Genomic DNA, 23,130 nt, shown 5'->3' with positions numbered 1-23,130 from the left:
GTTACAATAGTTAATAATTTTATAATTTTTTGTAGTTATAAAGTTTTATAATTTTTATAGTTACAATACAATCAAAACTTTAAAATACAATCAATTTTTGACAAGAAACTGCAAGTCCGTATACGGACTTATACGACTTATACAGACTTATACGGACTTATACAAGTCCGTATACGGATGAAGAAGGACGTTATAATCGTAGCTTACAGCCATATATGACGGTAAAAGTATAAAAAAAACTATTTTGTGACATTATTTATAATGACACCAGGACCGTCAGTACATAATGACGTTATAGCGTCAGAATGTAAGTGGTGTTAGGTTATGCCACCTCAACAGTTCAAGGTGGTAACTTGTGATGATGTCAAGAGGGTCAGTAAAACGAAAGAAAAACGATAGAAGTATCAGTGCCAAGAATCCAAAGTATGTATTACGCAAAAACAGCGCTAAAATAGAGATAACATTCTAAAATATAATAAAAGGAGATTTAAAAGAGATACAAATGCCGCTGAAAGTAACGTGGCTCGATAAAACAGTAGGATGGATACTATGTTGTCTTGCGATCCAAATATGGAAGAAAAAAGAACAAAATATGGCAGAGAAAAACAAAGGCATTCAATATACCAGAGTTATTGACAAGCAAAAATTTAGAGTCAGACAAAAAACCTAATAGCGTTATCATAATGATATTACTCACCGAAACAAATTTTGGACAAGTAAGGCAAATAGTGAATAAATACTGAAGTGATGAAAGGTTCTCTTCTTTATTTAATTAAATTGAGTTACCCAAAGCTCTAAATTAGTACTATGAAAAATTTATGGGAAAAACAGGCGCAGTGTCAGACGATTTGCCCCCAACCATGAACTACTCTACCGACCAAAGGTAGAAAATCAGGAGATTGGTACTTACGCTGCGTAGACCATTGGTCAGCAATAGTTTTTTTTTATTCAAGGTTAATAAAAAGACACGCAAAAATCAAACTACGAAGCATTAAACTTAAAAACAATACATATATAGAATAAAATTACTCTATTTCCTCTTTTTTAACAAAATTCATAGCTGATAATTTAACTTGCGAAGAAGCATATTCGAGGAATGTCGAGGACTGTTGTAAACGATTCAGCCTTGCCATGTGCCTCTCTGTGTATGGGATAAACCCCTCCAAACATGCTTTGAAATTCGGTAACTCCAGCAACTCATCAGGAGTCATAGAACGAAGAAGACATGATAAAACAGCCTAAAAAAGAGATAGAAAAGGCCAACTTATTATATACAGTTCATATCATATAAATAATAAAATATCATGGGGCAGACACATTTTCTCCTTCTGCAGGGGAAGTTACCGTCCCCTTGAAATACTTTAAGAATAATAATTTGTTTTGTTTGCCACATTATGTCCTCATATTTTTTTTATTAGTCGTTCATCTTCACCAAAAATATTCCAATCAACATGTCTTTCTTGCCATTCCTTGAAGGATTCTGGACAAATGGATATGCATAATATATGTACTGATTCTAATGCAAGTACTTAATTGCCCTCTTGTAAGAAAATAATAGCGTAATATAATAATAGATTTTATTATTATCTAATAATAGATAATAGGGTTTTATAATTTGATATTTTTAATTTTGATGGGATATAAAGAACTTTTGATAAATTCTACTATTTTCTTCAAGTCAAGTTCTCAAGACCGCAGCTCAGAAATAAAGATCCAAAATAGTTTTCTATGTCAAAGCCATCTATCCCATATAAATTTCTTTTTGCAATAACTTTAACTATGATGATGTTGCTCGAATATTTCATTATCCACTTCCACTATATACGAAGAGTTCTAAATTTAGAATCTGAAAAGAATATTTAGCTTTTTTAAAAAAATTTCGAGTAGGTAAGGGTAGGGTCTGACTAGAAACATGGTAGTCAGTACGGTAATACACACGATAATTCTGACAAAAATACAGAACGGTATGTGGAGGTCTGACTAGAAACAAATTTCTCTGAAAAATTCATAGAAAATGTTTAAAAATATTCTTTTAAGTGTCCATGTAAAAAACAAACATAGATAGCAGGTTTTAGTCAATCTATACAAAAGACACCGAAATACTATGACTTTAACGGGTGAATAAATATTTAAAAGTGTACTTTTGTATAGAAAATATTTATAATTTTTTGATGGTGATGAGCTTTGTTGATGGTGATTGCTAATCGAACATTCCCTGTGTCCCGGCCTTATTTATATATCCCCCCTGTGCCCCCCGGCGTCCCCGTTGTAGTTGTGTCCCTGTCGTCATTTATATTCCCTGTGTCCTGGTCGTCATTTGTGTCCCGGTGTCCCAGTCTGTAATTTCTCTTTGAGTGTCCCGGTCGTCATTTATATTCCCTGTGTCCCGGTTGTCATTTGTGTCCCGGTTTCCCGGTCTGTAATTTCTCTTTGAGTGTCCCGGTCGTCATTTATATTCTCTGTGTCCCGGTCGTCATTAGTGTCCCGGTCTGTAGCGTCATCTTATAATGACATCATATACAAAGCCTTATATACTTATAATGACGTCATATGCAAACTCACAAACAAACAAACATGCATACATACAACTTATTTTTATATATATAGATATAGTTTCTTTTTTAGGTTTTTCTTTTCTTAGTTTTTTTCTTTTTTAGTTTTTCTTTTTTTTTTGGTTTCTTCTTTTTATTAATTTCTTTTCTTTTTTAGTTTTTTCTTCTTTTTTTTAGTTTTTTTTCTTTTTTAGTTTTTTCTTTTCTTTTTTTTAGTTTTTCTTTTCGATGAGTTTCAGCAATTCTTACCAACTGAGCGTTTCGCTAATGAAGAATAATATCTCGAGGTAAAAACTGATCACCGACCATAACGATTGCCACTTCGTCGATAGTTGGAGCATTGTATCTACGCACATGTTGGCCAGTAGGCGTTTTGTCAGCGGAAATAACAATTTTATGCATATCAGTAGGCATCAAATCGATTGCTGTTTTGAACAGACGCAATAAATTATTATTTTCGTGGAAAAGATGTTGCAATTGGGAAACGATAGTCCTTTCAACGTCGGGAGAAATTTCGCAACGTGCATTCAATTCAGAATTTCTATCACTGATGAAGTACAGTTGTAAAAATTTATGATTCTTGCCTCAGAATGGTAGAAGGGATCCTGCTCTATGATTAATTTGCCCTTTTACTTTGAAAGTGGGCATAAATTGATCTTGATTTTCGATTTGGGCACCAAACGACGTCATTTGGAAACATGAGTTATATTTTCTGATGTTTAACAAAAAACGCTTAAATTCTGACGTAGTTCCAGTAAGCAAAGTCTTCAATGGCTCTGGTGGTGCAGCCAGTTGAGGAAGTTTAACTTTTCCTGAGGCGCAACACATTCCCATTTTTTCACCATTAAAATTCAAGGCCTTGCAATAGGGACACATTTTAGACATAGTCCCGATTTGAACACATCTACTCAAGCTATAATCATCGACTGGGATGTACCTGAATGCCAGGCGATAATTTTCAGGTTGCTCTTATGATTCCTCGGCATGCTTTCTTTTGGTAATTTCTCTTTGAGACGCAAGCCTGTTTTCACGCTGTTGTTGTGATTCCTCGGCACGCTTTCTTTTCTTACTTTCTTTATTAGCCGCAAGCCTTTTGGCATTAACTCTTTGAGCTGCTTCCTCGGCTGTTTCTTCTGCCATTGCAGGATTTATACTAAAATTTCTCTTTGAATTAACTCTTTGAGCAGCTTCCTCGGCACGCTTTCTTTTGGTAATTTCTCTTTGAGACACAAGCTTGTTTTCACGCTGTTGTTGTGATTCCTCGGCACGCTTTCTTTTCTTACTTTCTCTATTAGCCGCAAGCCTTTTGGCATTAACTCTTTAAGCAGCTTCCTCGGCTGTTTCTTCTGCCATTGTAGGATTTATGCTAAAATTTCTCTTTGAATTAACTCTTTGAGCAGCTTCCTTTGCTGTTTCTTCTGTCATTTTAAGATCTTTATTAAAAATTTCTCTCTGAAAGGCCTTCTTATATACTTATAATGACGTCATATTCATTTAATTTTGCCCAAGGTCAGATTTGAAACTTGGTTTTTTCTGCCTGGCTGGTAGTTTTAGATAAATTGAGGCTTTCTATCTATGGACTGGTACAGGGTTTGATGTAAACGTAAATTTTTTTTATCTAATATATCTTTTATACTCTTTTAATATATCGAAGAATATTTCCACATTTTCTGAACGAAACTCTTTAAATATCTAGTGGCGACAGTTTAACTCAACCTTTCATAAAGGTTTCAACCTTTCTTTTAAGTAGATCCTGATGCTCGTAAATATCTTGTGTTTTAAAAGTGGTTCTTGATGTCAGCGACATAACTCTTTAGACTTTGCTAATGGTGAAAGTATTTAGCAAGTGTGGCACAAAACAAGTCAAATATACTTTTTCTTGGAAATCTAAAATGTCTGTTATACTATTTAAAAATACATCAGTGTTTTCTTTTTTTTAATTCCGCTTCTAAATTATTTTGGAAAACACGATAAAAATGTCTCAAAAATACTCGAAATTTTTTTATTTAAGTAGGCTACTTTCTCAAACTCTTTAAAGAAATCAGAAAACATATCGAAGTTCCTAGAAAAGAAAAGACTCCTTCTTCGTGGGTTTTGACAATTACATTTCCTAATTCATTAAAGACCAATTCATTCATTTGAAATTTTATTCCCATTAAAGTGTAGAGAGAAAACAAGTCAGGAAAACTTAATACGGTCTCAACTGCATTATGTTACTTCAGTGGAAACTTCAGACTTGTCAAATTAGATTGTTATTACTAAATTAATTATGTTGTTACAAAACGAAAAAATAAATTGAATTAATTAAAGTAAACTAAATAAAATGAAATTCTTACCTGCGCCTGAAAACAATGTTTACTATTGGTGTTCCAAGTGGTTGCATAACGAAGTAATGAATCTTTCTGATCTACTCGTAGCTTCTCAACCACTGAGGATAATTCTTCTATATTATGCAGTATTAATATCTCTGAAAATTAAATTCATATTAACATTCCTCATTTCTTAAAAAAGATAAAATGCTTAAATGTATTACAGTTCTAAAGCCTAAATCTTCATAGTACCTTAAAAAACTACCAAAAAGTGTAAAGAAAAAATAAATAAAAATAATTAAGTAATTACTCATTGTGCCCTTGGGAATTTTATAGTAGATTAGTATTCATTGGGTGTATTCGTAGAGGTCAATATATTTAATTAAGGACAGGGAAGATAAACCATCATTGGGATTACTTAGCACCACTAGGGTTTCAAGGTCGAAAGTTATTTCTTATTATTGTACGCACTGCTTACGAAAAAAATTGAGTAGGTTGAAACCTTTTTAGCTTTCATTGGAATTCGAGAAAAATATACCGTTCTTTCACTTTAATTTTTTTATCTTATTATATTCAAGAAAAATACCAGATATACCCTTTGGTTTCTATCTGAAGTGTTTCCTAGACTGTGTCAAGATATCCCAGACTGTGGCAAATCTAACAGTATTCGCGTAAGGGATGTGGCGATCCTTTAAAATATATAAAAACATACATTCAAGCCAAATAGACAAAAAAGTACTCGCAAAGGTTTAGAATGCTTCAAAAAATGACCTTATATCATGTATTTCAATCAGGTTAATCTGTTATAAAAATGTTATTATTCTGATTCAAATCAGTTTAATTATAGTTTTTATCCGAGTTTACATTTAGCTTCCTTCATTTTAATTCAACTATATCCAATTTGAATTTTTAGTTTACAACTAAATTTCTTACAATAACATCTGAATTTAAGTAGTAAAAACTATAACACAAATAATACACATTGTCAAGGATACAAAATATTTCAGCGTAAAAAACAGTTATAGACTTCATAAGTTTTTTTTTCCTAAAGTTCATAGCCACGAACGATTTGAAAGACAAATCAAATGGTCGAAGATAGCGTACCACAGAACACAAGCGATGTTCTTGCCATTACTAATCAATTGTAATAAAATTTGCAATACATACAAGGAATTATCTATGAGAAGTAATGAACAGGCACTCTGTCCCCCACCCAATTGAGGACCTTAAGAAGCAAAATGAATGTTAAAAAATAAGAAGTAATCTTTCTAATTAGATTTCAAACTGAGTAAATGTGCTTCGTCTTCTGTTGATAGGGCATCAAAGACGATAGTAATGTCTAATTTCGTATATCCCTTTCAGATTTAAATGAAAGCAAAGAACTTTCTATAAACAATTGTCATTTGTATGTTGCTGTATGAAATTTTTTATACGGAAGTATGTTGTATGTTAAGATCATGTGTTCCCATTGGATACGATATCCAATTGACCTATGGCGGGGTTTTAGAGTTCGATACTTAGCCACTGTTGAAATGCATGTGAGAAACTATACTAATTGTTCAAGTCCTCAAATTCCAAACACTAATCTCAAGCTATGTTCCAGTTTTCCGTTGCTTTGGTTCTGCAAATGATCTGCAAATGAGATCTGCAAATGAGAATTCATGGGTAAAAAGAACGTTTTAAATTTTAAGAAGATGAATCTACCTTGACCTTAAAATCTAAAATAAAAGTCGACTAGTGGCTTAAAATATTTTAAATTAAAATGATAAACTTAATTTTTTTATTTTGGGTTCTGGACAATTATATTGATACCCAATGAGATATCATGTAATGATCAAATGAGCAGGTTAAATGGCGACGACAAGACCTGCTCATATAACAGGCTTCCTCAAAATAAACTAGGAATACTAATAAACCAATTTGAGTTGATTTCATTTCCGAGTGTGGAGAATGTGCCCTCTCAACCGCCAAATTAGGCACTTGTATCTATTTTCACAGGGTCCATTCCTATTGGACATGATGAAATATAGATTGAAAAATTTATATCCATGGAAAGGTTCTCCTAAATGAAACAGCTATCTTTTTTTTTATAAATTTGGACACAACCTTTCTGGTTAGTCATCTTCTAATTAAAGTGAAACATTATCTGTTCCATAGGCAAATCCTCCCACAAATGCCATTAAGTTCCGTCCAACTCCAAATACGTATTTTCTTCTACATTCAACACATAGCACTTTTACGAAGAGCTTTAAATATAACAGCTCAATCTCCATTTTTTGGAACTTGAAATTAAAATGCTTAAAAAAACTAAATGGTGAAGAGTTAAATTTCACCTCGTTATTTCAGTTTCTATCACCAATTGGGAAAAAGAAGCTATCATGCAGGGGAATATTTATTCATTTTTGCCTTGGTCAGATTTGACTCCGGTCAGATTTGCTTGGTTTTGGTCAGATTTGACTTCGGTCAGATTTGCTTAGTTTTGGTCAGATTTGACTTCGGTCAGATTTGCTTGGTTTTGGTCAGATTTGACTTCGGTCAGATTTGCTTAGTTTTGGTCAGATTTGACTTCGGTCAGATTTGCTTGGTTTTGGTCAGATTTGACTTCGGTCAGATTTGCTTGGTTTTGGTCAGATTTGACTTCGGTCAGATTTGCTTAGTTTTGGTCAGATTTGACTCCGGTCAGATTTGCTTGGTTTTGGTCAGATTTGACTTCGGTCAGATTTGCTTAGTTTTGGTCAGATTTGACTTCGGTCAGATTTGCTTGGTTTTGGTCAGATTTGACTTCGGTTAGATTTGCTTAGTTTTGGTCAGATTTGAATATTTGTTCCCCCTTGTTGTACATTCTTAAAAGCTAGCTGTTTATGCGCTAGTATGAAGTTTCACAGAAATATGTAAAAAAAAAAAAAAATGTCATTTGCATCTTTTACACTCTCTTGAAATCAAGAAATGTTTTCTCATAAAATGTTTTCCATATTTTCTTAAACCAACTCTTTAAATATTTACTGACGGTAGTTCCTACCGCCTTTTCATAAAGGCCTTCTGGTTGTTATTAAAAATCGAACGATATCCCGATATACTGCTACTACTATTAATAACCTCACTGCTGCACCAAGTCACCTGAGGCCAAAACGCTCCTCCTCTATTCAAAGCTTCCTTCTTTACACCCTCCCAAAAATTCCAATTTCAAACAAATCCTTCTTTACAACCTTATCCCACCCAATTAAGGGATCACCTACTTTTCGTTTAGCCTTAAATCGTTGGTCGAAAACGACGATTTTGGCAATCTATCATTCTTCATATGCAGAGGTTGTTCTATCCGTCAAAACCTTTCTTTCAGTATAGCCCTAGAAAGCGGGATACAACCATATTTTTCGGACAATTCACTTGGGAAAAATTTCAGGTTATTAAACTTTTTGATGATAGTGTTCAATATATATACTTGTCCCAAGATCCCAACCTTTGGACTGAAATCTCAAGATCTTAGGAAAAATCCTGCGGAGTGGCAGTCCAGTTACATACCTGAGAATCCTACAAAGACTTTGGACAGGTAATTGGCACATTAAAAATTAAAAACATTAAATCTTCTTAATTTTTCTCTAATCCTTGGTTCAGGGACGTGCTTAAAATGAACACCAGTGACCACGCTCCGGGTGAAGAATTCATGTTGATGCATATTTACTTGTATTTTTATTTCACTTCCTGTGAAAAACGCAAAGACTACCATGAAACACTATATACTCATGTAAGGCCTATAATTGGAATAAGTTAAAACTTGAAAACAGATCATATAGACCATAGAAGCATTTCTTCTCTAAAATTTAGGACCAAAAAAGAACAAAATTTCAGCAGAATCATAGAAGGAAAACACTGACATCTACCTTTAATTATACTAAGCGCTCTAAAAGGTTGATCGAGCCTTATAGCCAAGCCAAGCGCCTTTTTGTATTTTCCTTTCAGTAAGAGATTGGACAGAAGTTGTTCATCTTCAATGCGTTTCTCTTCTTCTTCAGCTTTTTTTATCGTCTTTTCTTCAGTTGTGTCGCGCCAAATAGTAATATTGGAATCTCCAGAACCCGTTGCAACATTCATACAATCAGGAGAGACTGAAAAGAATTTTTTTTGAAAAAGAATAAATTTACTTCATAGTTTGAATAGAAATTGACCAGAAGTTCATTAAAATTCAACCATTTTTTTGGGGGGGGAGGTAACTAAATAATAAATTTCTTCAAATTTCGTGTCATTTCTTATTCAAATTAATTTAAAAACCTTTTTCCCCAAAACAAGTTTTTCAAAGAAAAGTAGAGAGCTCTATTTAGCCTTAAATGAACAAAAATAAAGTCAAATGATTTTCCAAGCGTAAAATTACCAAAAATCACAGTAACTAAATAAATAAAACTAAAAACAAACAGAAATTAAAATAAATAGCCGAGTCAAACTCTAAACGAGCAGAAATTAACATGAGTAGGGCTGATAACCCCCATGCCTTCTCAAGACAAGAACATAATTTGCGCTTTACTGAAAACAAAATACATTTTAAACGTTTTTACTTTTCTTACTTTCATAAATAAAAACTATCAAAACTATAAGGAATAAAGATCAGCATATGTCAATTAAACTGATAATCCAGGGTTTTTTTCTTGATTTTTTTTTTCAGTAAAGGTCAAATTATGCTCTGGTCTTGAGAAAGCATGGAGGTTATAAGCCCTTTTCATGTTAATTTCTGCTCGTTTTGAGTTTGATTCGGCTATTCATCGTAATTTCTGTTCGTTTTGAGTTTCATTTATTTATTTATAGTGGTTTGTGAGAGTTTTATGCTTGGAAAATTATTTAACTTTATTTCTTTTTTTTCGCTAAATAGAGCTGTTTATACTTTTCTTTGCAAAACTTGTCTTGTGGAAATTTTTTTAAAATTAATTTCCATTCGTGTACTTTTGATGAAAAAAAATAATATTTTTGTGTCTTTTCAGTTTTCAAACAGTTCGTGGTAACGAACTGTAAGGAGCGATCCGGCTCAATAGTAAACAAAACTCTAAAAAATTGAATTTTGATATCAATAGCTACATCAAAAGAATCGCATTTTAATGCTGATTTTAAATATATAAGTTTCATCAAGTTTAGTCTTACCCATCAAAAGTTACGAGCCTGAGAAAATTTGCCTTATTTAGGAAAATAGGGGGAAACACCCCCTAAAAGTCGTAGGATCTTAACGAAAATGACACCATCAGATTCAGCGTCTCAGAGAACCCTACTGTAGAAGTTTCAAGCTCCTATCTACAAAAATGTGGAATTTTGTATTTTTTGCCAGAAGACAAATCACGGGTGCGTGTTTATTTGTTTTTTTTTTTTTGTTTTTTTTTTTTTTTCCCAGGGGTCATCGTATCGACCAAGTGGTCCTAGAATGTCGCAAGAGGGCTCACTCTAACGGAAATGAAAAGTTCTAGTGCCCTTTTTAAGTGACCAAAAAAATTGGAGGGCATCTAGGCCCCCTCCCACGCTCATGTTTTTCCTAAAGTCAACGGATCAAAATTTTGAGATAGCCATTTTGTTCAGCATAGTCAAAAACCATAAAAACTATGTCTTTGGGATGACTTACTCCCCCACAGTCCCTGGGGGAGGGGCTACAAGTTACAAAATTTGACCAGTGCTTACATATAGTAATGGTTATTGGGAAGTGTGTAGGCGTTTTCAGTAGGATTTTTTGGTTGTGGGGAGGGGTTGAGAATAGGGGGATAGGCTGGGGGAGCTTTCCATCGAGGAATTTGTCATGGTAGAAGAAAATTTCCTTGAAGGGAGCGCAGGATTTACTAGCATTATTAAAAAAAAAAACAATGAAAAAAGAAATATGAAAAAGTTTTTTTTCAGCTGGAAGTAAAGAGCAGCATTTAAACTTAAAACGAACGGATATTATTACCCATATGAGGAGCTCACCCCCTCCTAATACCCCGATCTTTACGTTAAAGATTTTTTAGTAATTTCAACTATTTATTTTACGGCTTTGGTGATTCAGGGGTCATTCTTAATGAATTGGGACAAAATCTAAGCTTTAGTGTAAAGAGCGAGGTACTGACGAGGGGGCGAACCCCCTCATATATGTAATAAAAACATGAGAATACAAAACTTCTTTACGTAAGCTAATTTATAAGTTACGTATATCTTTTACTAAAAAAAAAGATTCGTAAAAAATTAAAAGTTCTAGTTGCCTTTATCTTAATTAACCAAAAAATCGAAGGGCAACTAGGCTTCCTCCCCCGCTCTTTTTTCTCAAAATCATTCAATCAAAATTATGAGAAAGTCATTTAGCAAAAAAGTATCTAATATTAAACACATTGATAAATTAAATCTTGCGAAAATTTATAATAGCCTAGTTGTACCTCATCTCCTTTCTCTTTGTCCGGTTTGGCAGTTTTTTAGTGAACCTCAGAAACTATATGTTCGTAGAGTATATTTTCGTTATGCTAAATTATTCCTCTGCGGAGAGCCAAAATCAAAACATCCATTGATTGAAAAACGTTCAGAAATTAAATTAAAAAAAAACAAGTTTTTTTAACTGAAAGTAAGGAGCAAAATTAAAACTTAAAACAAACAGAAATTACTTCGTATATGAAAGGGACTGCTTCCTCACCAACATCCCGCTCTTTACGCTAAAGTTTTTTACTGTTTTAAAAAGAAGAGTTGAGAGAAAGAGTCAAACTTTAGCGTCAAGAGCGGGATGTTGGTGAGGAAGCAGCCCCTTTCATATACGAAGTAATTTCTGTTCGTTTTAAGTTTTAATTTTGCTCCTTACTTTCAGTTAAAAAAACTTGTTTTTTTTTTTATTTAATTTCTTTAAGAATCCATAATTTGAGTTGTTATTTGGATGTTGGAGAAACTTTTTCAACAACTTTTAATCCAAATGAATCTTCATACCCTTCCATAAAGATTCTATCTATGCTCTGTGAAAACCTGGATAAACTTACACTCTTTTTATTTATTTAATCTGTAAGAGCAGAAGTAGTAATAGTAGTAGCCCCGAAAGTTTGAATTTAATACCCCCAGTTGTTCTGGATACATTGCTAAGGTGTCTTATTGTCAACTATAAACAAAAGGCTTTTTGATTTAGTTTAAAGTAACATTTAGTTTTAAAGCATACTGGTCCAATTGCATAATTGTGGGGGGTTGACATGCCCTAAAGACATAGTTGCTGGACCGTTCTACTATGCTGAACAAAATGGTTGTATCAAAATTTTAACTGGATATGTTTGGAGAATGAATGGGCTCGAGAGAAAAGTTGCTTGCACTTCGATTTCTTTTTACTTAAAAGTATACACATAGTGCCTTCGAGCTAGTTCAAAATTACCCACGACTTACCCTCAAAGGTCTAGCATAATAATATAAGTTGTTCTTCAGATATTGCTTTTGTCAGCTTTTTGAAAGCTCATATGCTCATACTTTGTTTTGATTTATTTCAACCTCCGCCTAAATATTCCTTAAAACATTCACCTTAGTGCCCTTAGCTTGCACATTCGCAATAGCTATGGGAGCATTAGTAGCAGTATGCTCATAGCGCCTTTGGTTACTTCAAAATCCCCTTCTACTCATGCGGAAAGTTTTGGTTTAATACCATCAACCGTTCCTGAAGTATTTCTGATGCGTCTGCTTGAACGCCTATGTGGGCATAGTGTGTTTTGAATTAGTTCCATATAGTTTCTATATATCTCAAATCTTTCGCCTCAATATCTTTAGTTTTAATAGTAGTAGTAGTTGTAGAATTAATTGTAGTAGCCTAAACTTTAGTTGTACCAGTAGTGATATAAGTAGCAATAATAGTAACAGAAGTGGTAGTATGAGTAGAAGCAGTAGCATTAGGATGAAAGTATTTTCTTTTCGGTAGTTCAACATCCCTCGCAACAAGCTCTGTTATTTTCAACTTCACACACAAACTGTTCATAAAATATTGCTGCTACACCCTTTTGACAACCTGCATCGAAGTGTTGTGATTTAGTTCACCTCCCCCCTCAAAACTCCTTGAATATTCCACTTTCTTACCCTTAGGTATAGTTGCAATATTAGTCATAGTAGTAGTATTTATATTACTAGTAAAAGTATTGAATAGCGGTAGTACAACTAGCATTAGTAGTATTAGCATATTCCCTTTTAGCCAGTAGAACATCCAACTCGTTCAGTCCTGGAAATTTCAACTTAATACAATTAGCCATTGCTGTGACATTGCTGGTATTTCCTTTTGATAACCTGTATGTTCATATAATTCTTCAAATTTTAATTTCAATACTCTTAACCTTACAAGTAGTTGCAATAGACGCAATAGCAGTAATAAATGTAGCAGTAACAGTAGTATTAGCAATAGCGTGTCACCAATATTGCCTATTGGTGAGACGATCTTCCCATTTAAGCATTCTCTGAAAGTTCACACTTAATACCCAAATCAATTCTTGACATACGCTATTTTGACAATGTGGATGCACATAGTGTCTTTTGATTTAGTTAGAATTTTCTCTCAATATTGAAAATGCAATAATGTGGTAATAGTAGTGACGGTAGTTGTAGTAGTAGTGGTAGCATGCAGATAATGCCTTTGTGATCATATCCCTTATCATTTCCAGCATTTTACGAATCAATATACCCTCTCAATATTGTAAATGCAATAGTGTGGTAATAGTAGTGACGGTAGTTGTAGCAGTAGTGGTAGCATGCAGATATTGCCTTTTTCATCATATCCCTCATCATTTCCAGCACTTTACAAATCAATATACTCAGTTATTTCTGTGTTACACAATTTTGACAATTCGTATACACATAACGTGTTTTGATTTAGTTCAACATTCCCTCGCCATTATCGGAAAGGCTCACCTGAGTGCCCTTTGTCTTCTTGGAAAGTAAAGTTCAAATAAATGTACCTTTCTCAATAGCATATACTATGTGTAGACAATAAACGATTTGCCTAACTTACAGCCCTTGTCCTGAGGACTGTGGGGAGGTTGACATCCCCAAAGATGTAATTGCTGGACCTTAAAACAAAGCTGAACAAAACAAATCTCTTAAAATTTCAATCGGATATATTTCAGGGAATGATATACTTGGGGAAGGGGGTCTGATTGCCCTCTATTCATTTTTGACTTTTAAAAAGGGCACTAAAATTCCGACTCCCTATCAAATCAGCTCCATGTGTTTATAGTGAAGAGTTATAATGAAGTCCAAATGAGTTTATACGAGCACCCATTTCATAAAAGCCTTAAATGCCACACGGCACAACTTACAAACCTTGCCCATGGGTCCTGGGGGATTGTGTCCATCCTAAAGACATTGTTATATGATTTTTAGACTATTGGTAACAAAATGACTTTTTCACAATTTCAACTGAATGTGTTTCGGGAAAAGAGGATGTCCGGGAGGGGGAAGGGCAGTTACTCGCTATCATGTTTAAATCTTAAAAAGAGAACTATAGCCATACCTTTTTAGTCTCTTCTAAAGTTCACACGACCGCCCCTTCCATAAGTAGCCTTATAAGCCCTGGGGCATTATTTACAACCCTTATCCCCAGAGTCTGGGGAATTCTGTCAGCCCCAGAAGCCTTAATATGATCTTTAAACTATTTTTGAATAAATGCCTAATTCAAAATTTCTATCGGAGGCATTTGTGGAAAATAAGTCGAGGGGGGTGGCTGGCCTCCGTTCATTTTGACTCATATAGAAGGCACTAGAACATCTGATTTCCAATCAAATAAGCCCCCTCCAGACTTTTTAAGACCAAGCTTTCCATATAACCATTATATGCACTGAGGACATAACTTACAACCTTGCGCTGAGGGCTGTGAGGGTTTTTTATCCTCAAAAACATAGTCTCCAGACCTTTCAACTACGCTGAACAAAATGGCTATCTAGAGATTTTGATTAGATGTGTTTTGGGAACTGATGTGCGAGGGGGGAGGGCTCGTTGTCCTCTAGTAACTTTGACTGATAAAAAGGGCACTAGCCCTTTCAATTTCCAATCAAACGAGATCCTTTTCCAATCGAAAATTCTACGACAACAAATGGTAAAGAAAAATTTCTATCAGATTCATTTCGGGAAAATACAAGGTGTTTTTCTGTGTGAGGGGGGGGGGGGGGTGGTATCCACCCTCCGTTCAATCGGAATATTAAAAAGGGCACTAGAACTCTGATTACCAATCCAATGAGCTCCCTCCAAATTTCCTACGACCGCCCCTTCTATAAAAACCTTATATGCCCCAGGGCATAACTTACAACCTTTGCCTTGAGGCTTTCGGGTTGTCATCATCAAAAACATAATTTCTGGTCCTTTTATCTACACTGAACACAATGGTTATCCCAAATTTCGATTGGATGTGTTTGAGGAAATGGTGGGCGTGGGAGGGGGGTTAGTCAACCTCTAATCACTTTCGAATATCAAAAAGGGCACTATTCCTTTCAATTTACAATTAAATGAGCCCTTTTAAAAAAATTTTGAACTCCTTCAATACGAAGTGCCCTGGTGCCTGGTCTGATTTTAAATATATAAGTCTCATCAAGTTTAGTCTTACTCCTCAAAAGTTACGAGCCTGAGAAAATTTGCCTTATCTGAGAAAAAAGGGGGAACCGCCCCTAAAAGTCATAAAATCTAAACGAATCACACCATTACATTCAGTGTATCAGAGACCCCCTACTGTAGAGGTTGCAAGTTCCTATCTGCAAAAATGTGGAATTTGTATTTTTGATCACGGATGCATGTTTATTTGTTTTGGCTTTTTTTGTATTTTTTACCAGGGGTGATTGTATCGACCCAGTGGTCCTAGAATATTGCAAGAAAGTTCATTCTATCGGAAATTAAAAGTTCTAATGCCCTTTCAAAGCGGCCCAAAACATTAGAGGGCAACTAGGCCCCCTCCCTACTCATTTTTTCCCAAAGTCACCGGATCAAAATTTTGAGATCATAGTTCAGCATAGTTCACCATTTTGTTAAACATAGTTGAAAAATCTAATGACTAAGTCTTTGAGAAAGACTTCATCCCCCACCGTCCCTGGGGGAAGGGCTGCAAGTTATGAACTTTGCTCATTGTTTACATATAGTATTGGTAATTGACGAAGTATACTGACCTTTTCAAGGGTTATTTTTTCTGATGGTGGGTGGGGAGGGACATCCCAGGGGCATTATTCACTCAGGGGTTGAGTGAGAGGATCTCTCCATGGAGGAATTTATCATGGGGGGAGAGAATTTCCTTGAAGGGGGTGCTGAATTTTCCAGCCTTATTTAAAAAAAAATCAATGAGAAATTAGATTAAAAAAACAAGTTTTTACAACTTAAAGTAAGGAGCAACATTAAAACTTAAAATAAACAGAAATTATTTCGTATTTGAAAGGGACTGTCCCATCCTCAACACCCCTTCTTTACGCTAAAGTTTGACTCTTTCCCACAACTCTACTTTTTAAGCGATAGAAAACTTTAACGTAAAGAGCGGGGCGCTCAGGAGGGGACAGCCCCTTTCATATACGGAAAAATTTCAGTCCGTTTTAAGTTTTAATGTAGCTCCTTACTTTCAGTTAGAAAAAACTTGTTTTTTTATTTAATTATAATCAGAACCTACAAGACCTGCAAAATTATATGAAGACCATTATATTCACATAATCTGTATTCCCAATTTTTAGTCTTTCACACTATCAGTACATTTACTTTCTAATATATCTTCTATAATAACTAATCAAAAATATTAAATTAGTTTCGATCTAATTCAGATTCAATTTGACCAACACTTGTGAAAAGGGGAGTTGGTCGTAGCTAATTTAATCAGGCAAATTCACATCATATGCATGATTTTTAACTAACGAGTTAAATGTAGTAATGGAGGGTGAGAATCATTAAAACAAATTAAATAAAATTTAACCACATAAAGAGATCGGAAAATTAGGCACAAATTTAACAACTGTCATTAAAAAAAATTTGTTGTACAAGCTAATATAGAAACTCAAAAATAGACCATACCAATCAATTCAGCCTAGTTAGTCTTGGCTGTTGATTTTTAAACATTAGCTTTACCAAAAAATTAGCATAATGGTTTTTGAACCCTTACAGTTGACATCGTTAAACACTTACCAGCCATGGCCCAAACTTTGGCGTTGTGCGCATCTAAAGTAAGAGCGCATTCGGACACCTTCAACGTCCACACCTTAACTAAGCCACTTGCAGACGAGCTTATAAGCTGTGTACCAGACGAAATCCACGCAAGCCGAAGAACTGAGCTATCGTGACCTTCTAACGTCTAAAAAAATTATATTTTTTTGTATTGTACTAGTTACAAAGTTCAACCTTCAAGGTCAGTTCAACCTTCAAGGTCAGTTCAACATTCAGGTCAGCCAGAATAGGAACAACAGTATCAATGTTCCAAAAACTTAACTGCAATATGATACTACCACTAATAATACTAAACCACTGTATAACCAAATATCACACTGAATCACATGCATCACCATACTGTATCACCAATCCACCTGAAGTCAATATACCCCCTCTCCTATGCATGGAGAGGGAGAAGCGAACGCTTATTCTTCTAAGACTAGATCGGAAGACCCTCTCCAGGAGCCCTTGGATCTAAAACAGGACTTTTTGACGTGCCAATCCGTTGCCACTAGAAAAGAGGACTATGTCTGCCCAAAGCTGGGACGTGAGGACACTAATATGGTATACCATACAAGCTATATGGTCAGTTGAGTTAGTTTCCTGTTTTAAAATTGAAACAATAATCTTCTACCTACACGAAAGAATTGCAAAGAAGAGAGAAAAAATAATAAAAAGAAAGATAATAAAACAAAATAATAATAATAAGAGAGAAAAGAGGATAATAACAACAATAACAGCCAGAGGAAAAACGAAAAGGACTATGCAAATATTTCGGTCAAGACCTCCGCTTGAACGTCTTCAGTGCAAATAATAATAATAATAATAAAAAAAAAAATTCAAAAGATAAAATAAAAACCATAACTAAAAACAAGCACTGAAACTAAAATAGGAAAGATCCTTTCAATCAACAGTGAAAGAATAACTGAAGAAAAAAAATACTATCCTGAATGGCAATTTTTTCTTTTTTTTCAATTACACCTTCACCGTTGTAATAACGATCTTCTCTTTTGATAGTTGAATTCTATTGGCACGCTGCACATAGCTTCTATTTTATTTTTATTTTTAATTTTTAAAAATAAAATTAAAAATTTTAATTTTTAGGTTAAAACCAGTAAAACCCTTCTATTTAATTTTTAATTTCTATCTTAATTTTTAGAAGCACGAAGCTTCTATTCAAACTCTTTTTAAACTCTGAACTTGTATTTAAACTCTTACTCATCCTTCTAGAATCTCTTGCGAATAGTTTTTGGCACTCACGATCAAACAAATCTGTGTTCCCGATTTGCATTCTTTAATACTATCAGTATATTCATATTTTAATACAACTGCTAAAATGTTAAAATAAATAAATCATTAAATAAGAAAAATACGAAATATTTCTTGATTAATTTTGATCTCATATAAACCAAACTTCAACACTTCTTCTGAAAAGGGCAGTTGATCATAGCTGTTTAGATCAAGCCAACTCACAACACTTGGATGATATTTCAATCCAAAGTTCACGCTGTAAGCGTGTTCCAAAGTTAGTCTAAATTACCCATATTTGAGCTACAATGAGCTGCCATAACAGCAGAAGTACAACTGGTACTTCTGAAAGGACTGGATTCAGGTCTAAAAACCTATTTTAACAGTTATCCTACTGACTATATTTTAGGGATCCCTCTTCCTCCCATAAGAGGTCACTGTCGTTCCTGCACTCCAAAATACAATATTTGGAAATGGGTAGATAATGATTATCCAGATGACAAGAATTTAGGGACCCCTCCCCCTAGATAGGTGAGATTCCAAAGAAGAGCAACAAGGAAATAAGTTCCCGAACATTGTTGAAATCAAACAATCTTTCAGGGACATATCCTGATTCAAAATTTTAGGCTCCTCCCTCTATTCTATACAAGGTGTAAAATCGGATCTGGGCACCAAAATAAAATAATAATAATAAATAATACAAAATTGCACACTAGACAATATCATATTTCCCAGGAATTAATACAGATCGGACAACCTGTTCTGCTACATAGCGCAATGACAATAATACAGGGACCACTTCTCTCAACAAATAGGTCGAATAAAAGCCAGAAACTAAGAGACCAACTATTGTCAGTCGTCAAGACCTGCTAATACCCCAGTACTCTTTTAGTTGATATACCAGAATTCTGGAAATCTGCTATAATTGCTATAATTCTGGAAATCTGATATAGCAGAGTTCTGGAAAATTAATTACTAACTGTACACTTTGATTACCAAACAGTTAATTTTAGATTTTGATGAAAGAAAATACGCAATAATTTCAATACATTCAAAAATGGAATTTCGTCATTTTCTTTCAGTCCAATTACCCTGATTTCTGAAAAGATATATAATTGTTTGCACAATGACATTAACACAACAATACTTTCTAGTAGAATTCTGGCAAATCTAAAAATCTTGATATTGTGTAGCATTAACGAGAATTCAGATTATATTATAAAGCCGTATATGTTAATATTAATTTATATATTATTCAAAATTTATAATCGCTTCAACATATAATTTATATATTTCTATTATTAACTTGGAATTGCAAGTTATTCATTCAAATCAGTTTTCTAGTAGAAAATAAATGGTAGCAATTGAGGCATCTTTCACAACACTGTACTTGAACCAACACATAGCCTCTGATCAACTCGGGGCTCGCTCAATTTATGATAATCACTTCCACAGTTAGACAGCTGCTGGGAGCGTATCAATTTTTAGACTCCCATTTCTAAATAGTTTATATGGCTGTGAGAAGTCTTTAAATGAATGCTGATATATAAATGAAGGTTAAAAAGTAATAGATAATATGCCATTAAAACAAGAGCTAAGAGCTCATATGGCACTTGTGACGAGGTCGGAAGAGCCAAGAGCCCAGAGCTTATATGTTATGAGCTCTAGCAAAATTCTAAGAATCAATAGATTGCTTTAAAAGGAAAATCAGAGGCTTAATGCCGGTCGGGATTTAAAATAAGAGCTATGAGTCACGAGGTCCTTCTAAATATCAAAATTCATTCAGATCCAATCACCCACTCGTAAGTAAAAAATACCTCAATTTTTCTAATTTTTCCTCTCCCTTCAACCCCCCAGATGGTCGAATCGGGGAAAACGACTTTATCAAGTCAATTTGTGCAGCTCCCTGACACGCCTACCAATTTTCATCGTCCTAGCACGTCCAGAAGCACCAAACTCACCAAAGCACTGAACCGCACCACCTAACTCCACCAAAGAGAGCGGATCCAGTCCGGTTACGTCAATCACGTATCTACGACATTTATGAGCGTTTTCCAAGTTCTCCGGTTTCCTCCTCCAAATCTCCCTAATGTCAAAAGATCTGGCCGGGATTTGAAATTAGAGCTCTGAGACATGAGTTCCTTCTAAATATCAAATTTCATTAAGATCCGGTCACCCGTTCTTAAGTTAAAAATACCTCAATTTTTCTGATTTTTCCAAATTAATAGCCCCCAGCTCCCTCAAAGAGAACAGATCCGTACCAATTATGTCAATCTCGTATCTATAACTTGTGCTTATTCTTCCCATCAAGTTTCATTCCGATCTCTCCACTCAAAGGGTTTTCCAAGATTTCCGGTTTCCAAGACTTTTGTTTCCCCCTCCAACCCTCTATGGCCCCAGATCCGATTTGAATTGAAAATACAGCATCTGAGACATAAGATTCTTCAATTTATCAAGTTTCATTAAGATCCCATCACCCAATCGTAAGATACCTCGATTTTCATGTTTTCCAAGAATTCCGGTTTACCCCTCCAGCTCCCTATAATGTCACCGGACCTGGTCGAGAAATAAAATTAGAATTTTAAAGCACAAGATCCTTCTAGATATCAAATTTCATTAAGATCCGATCACCAGTTCTTAAGCTACAAATACCTCATTTTTTCTAATTTTTCCGAATTACTCTCCCCCCCCCCCCAACTACACCAAAGAGAGCGGATCCGGTCCCGTTATGTCAGTCTCCTATCTTGGACTTGTGCTTATTCTTTCCACCAAGTTTCATCCTGATCTCCGCTTTAAGCGGTTTCCAAGATTTCCGGTCCCCTACCCCCCTAATGACACTGGATCCGGCCGGGATTAAAAAAAAGAGATCTGAGTTTCGAGATCTTTCTAAATATGAAATTTCACTACGATACGATGACTCTTTCGTAAGTCAAAAATACCTCATTTTTTCTAATATTTTAGAATTACACCCCCCCCCCCAACTCCCCCGAAAAGAGCAGATCCATTCCGGTTATGTAAATCCCGTATCTAGGACTTGTGCTTAAATCAAATTTCATTAAGATCCGATCACTCCTTCGTAAGTTAAAAACACCTATTTTTTTCAATTTTTCAGAAGTAACCCTCCTCCCCCAACACCCCAAAGAGAGCGGATCCGTTCCGGTTATTTCAATCAAGTATCTTGGACTTATGATCATTTTGACCACCAGGTTTCATCCTGATCCCTCCACTGTAAGCATTTTCCAAGATTTTAGGTCCCCCCTCAACTCCCCCCAACGTCACCGGATCCAGTCGGAATTTGAAATAAGAGCTCTGAGACACGATATCCTTCCAAAAATCAAATTTCATTAAGATCCGATCACCCCTTCGTAATTTAAATATACCTCATTTTTTCTAATTTTTCAGAATTACCCCCACCCCCCAAATCCCCCAAAGAGAGAGGATCTGTTCCGGTTATGTCAATCACGTATCTAGGATTTGTGCTTATTTTTCCCACCAAGTTTCATCCCGATCCCTCAACTCTAAGCGTTTTTCGAGATGTTAGGTTCCCCCAAATGTCACCGGATCCAGTCGGAATTTAAAATAAGAGCTCTGAGACACAATATTCTTCAAAACTTCGAATTTCATTAAGATCCGATCACTCCTTCGTAAGTTAAAAATATCTCATTTTTTCCAATTTTCAGAATTAACCCCCCCCTCCCAATTCTCCCAAAAATAGCAGATCCGTTCCGGTTATGTCAATCACGTATCTAGGACTTCTGCTTATTTTTCCCACCAAGTTTCATCCCAATCCCTCCATTCTAAGCGTTTTCCATAGGTTCCCCCCCAACTCCCCCCAATATAACCAGATCTGGTCGGGATTTAAAATAAGAGCTCTGAGACACGATATCCTTCTAAACATTAAATTTCATTAACATCCCATCACCCGTTCGTAAGTTAAAAATACTTCATTTTTTCCGAATTAACCGATATTCAATGATTGAGGCATTGAAATCACTTTGACTCTTAAAAATGCACTATAACTTCCAATTTAAATCAAATGAGACCCATCTGAATTTAATATGACCACCCATTCAATAAAAAACCGTTAAGAATCTAACGAACCATCACTACAAAAAATCGACCGATAGATTTGACGCCAAAATCCACAGAGATAGATGATTTCAACAGGGATAATACACCAATAGTTTGTAACAAGGTTCAAAAATAGAGAAATGTTACATTGTGACAATCGACAACCATTTTTTCTACACGCCCAACCTCTACCCCTAAAAAGTCCTTTCTGTTATAAACTCAAATCAATTCAAAAAAAGTTTTCATTGCATAATTTGCGGCACCTAGCACATTAAGGTTATCAAATATGGCACTAATATTTTACACAATTTAAGCACCCGGCTTTATGATTTTGCTGAACACTCACTACGTGGAATAGATCGATGGCTTTGATGGAGTGATACCCCAGGGGAATATCAAACCCTTGAGATTCCCCCTGTTTATCATAAAATTTACAAGGATTCCAGGTGGAACTTATTCGACGATAATGCAAACAGTTTATTACAGCAAATAAAAGTAAAAAAAAGGTTTTAGTGTAAAAATATCAGGACACACAAAAAAGAATATGAAGATACAGACTCAAAGAAAAAACCCACCTTAATACAAGAAAAATCAGCGAGTGACCATATCTTGATTGTCGAATCCGCTGAGCCTGTGGCAACAACCATGTCTTCGTTGGAAAACTGGACACACCAAACTGACCGACGATGTCCGCTCAATGTTCCAGCTAAGGATAGATCAGAAGCATTCCATATCTGAAAGGGAGTAAAATTACTATTTTGCAATTTCCTGTTAGCAAACAGTCTTCTGGGAGGTAAAAAAAGTGAGAAAGGTAAAGCTGGAAAACGAAAGACTGGTAAAACTGCTAG

The 23,130-nt window shown here is 34.9% G+C and overlaps 1 protein-coding gene across 1 annotated transcript in view; it reads right to left on the bottom strand.

Annotated features, from left to right (window-relative positions):
- Positions 1-1,015: 1,015 nt before the first annotated feature.
- LOC136039986 (transducin beta-like protein 3) overlaps positions 1,016-23,130 on the bottom strand; it is a 49,681-nt gene continuing 27,566 nt past the window's right edge. Inside the window, exons 10-14 of the mRNA XM_065724050.1 lie at positions 22,858-23,016; positions 16,943-17,108; positions 8,740-8,964; positions 4,889-5,019; positions 1,016-1,238 (exon numbers count right to left, since the gene is read on the bottom strand). Of these exons, the coding sequence (XP_065580122.1) occupies positions 1,026-1,238; positions 4,889-5,019; positions 8,740-8,964; positions 16,943-17,108; positions 22,858-23,016 (894 nt within the window). The 3' untranslated portion in view covers positions 1,016-1,025. The remainder of the gene's footprint in view (positions 1,239-4,888; positions 5,020-8,739; positions 8,965-16,942; positions 17,109-22,857; positions 23,017-23,130) is intronic.

This window comes from Artemia franciscana, chromosome 20 (genome assembly GCF_032884065.1).
Source record: "Artemia franciscana chromosome 20, ASM3288406v1, whole genome shotgun sequence".
Taxonomy (NCBI): domain Eukaryota; kingdom Metazoa; phylum Arthropoda; class Branchiopoda; order Anostraca; family Artemiidae; genus Artemia; species Artemia franciscana.
The sequence above is the reverse complement of the archived record's forward strand: the minus strand, read 5'-3'. Positions and strand labels throughout refer to the sequence as shown.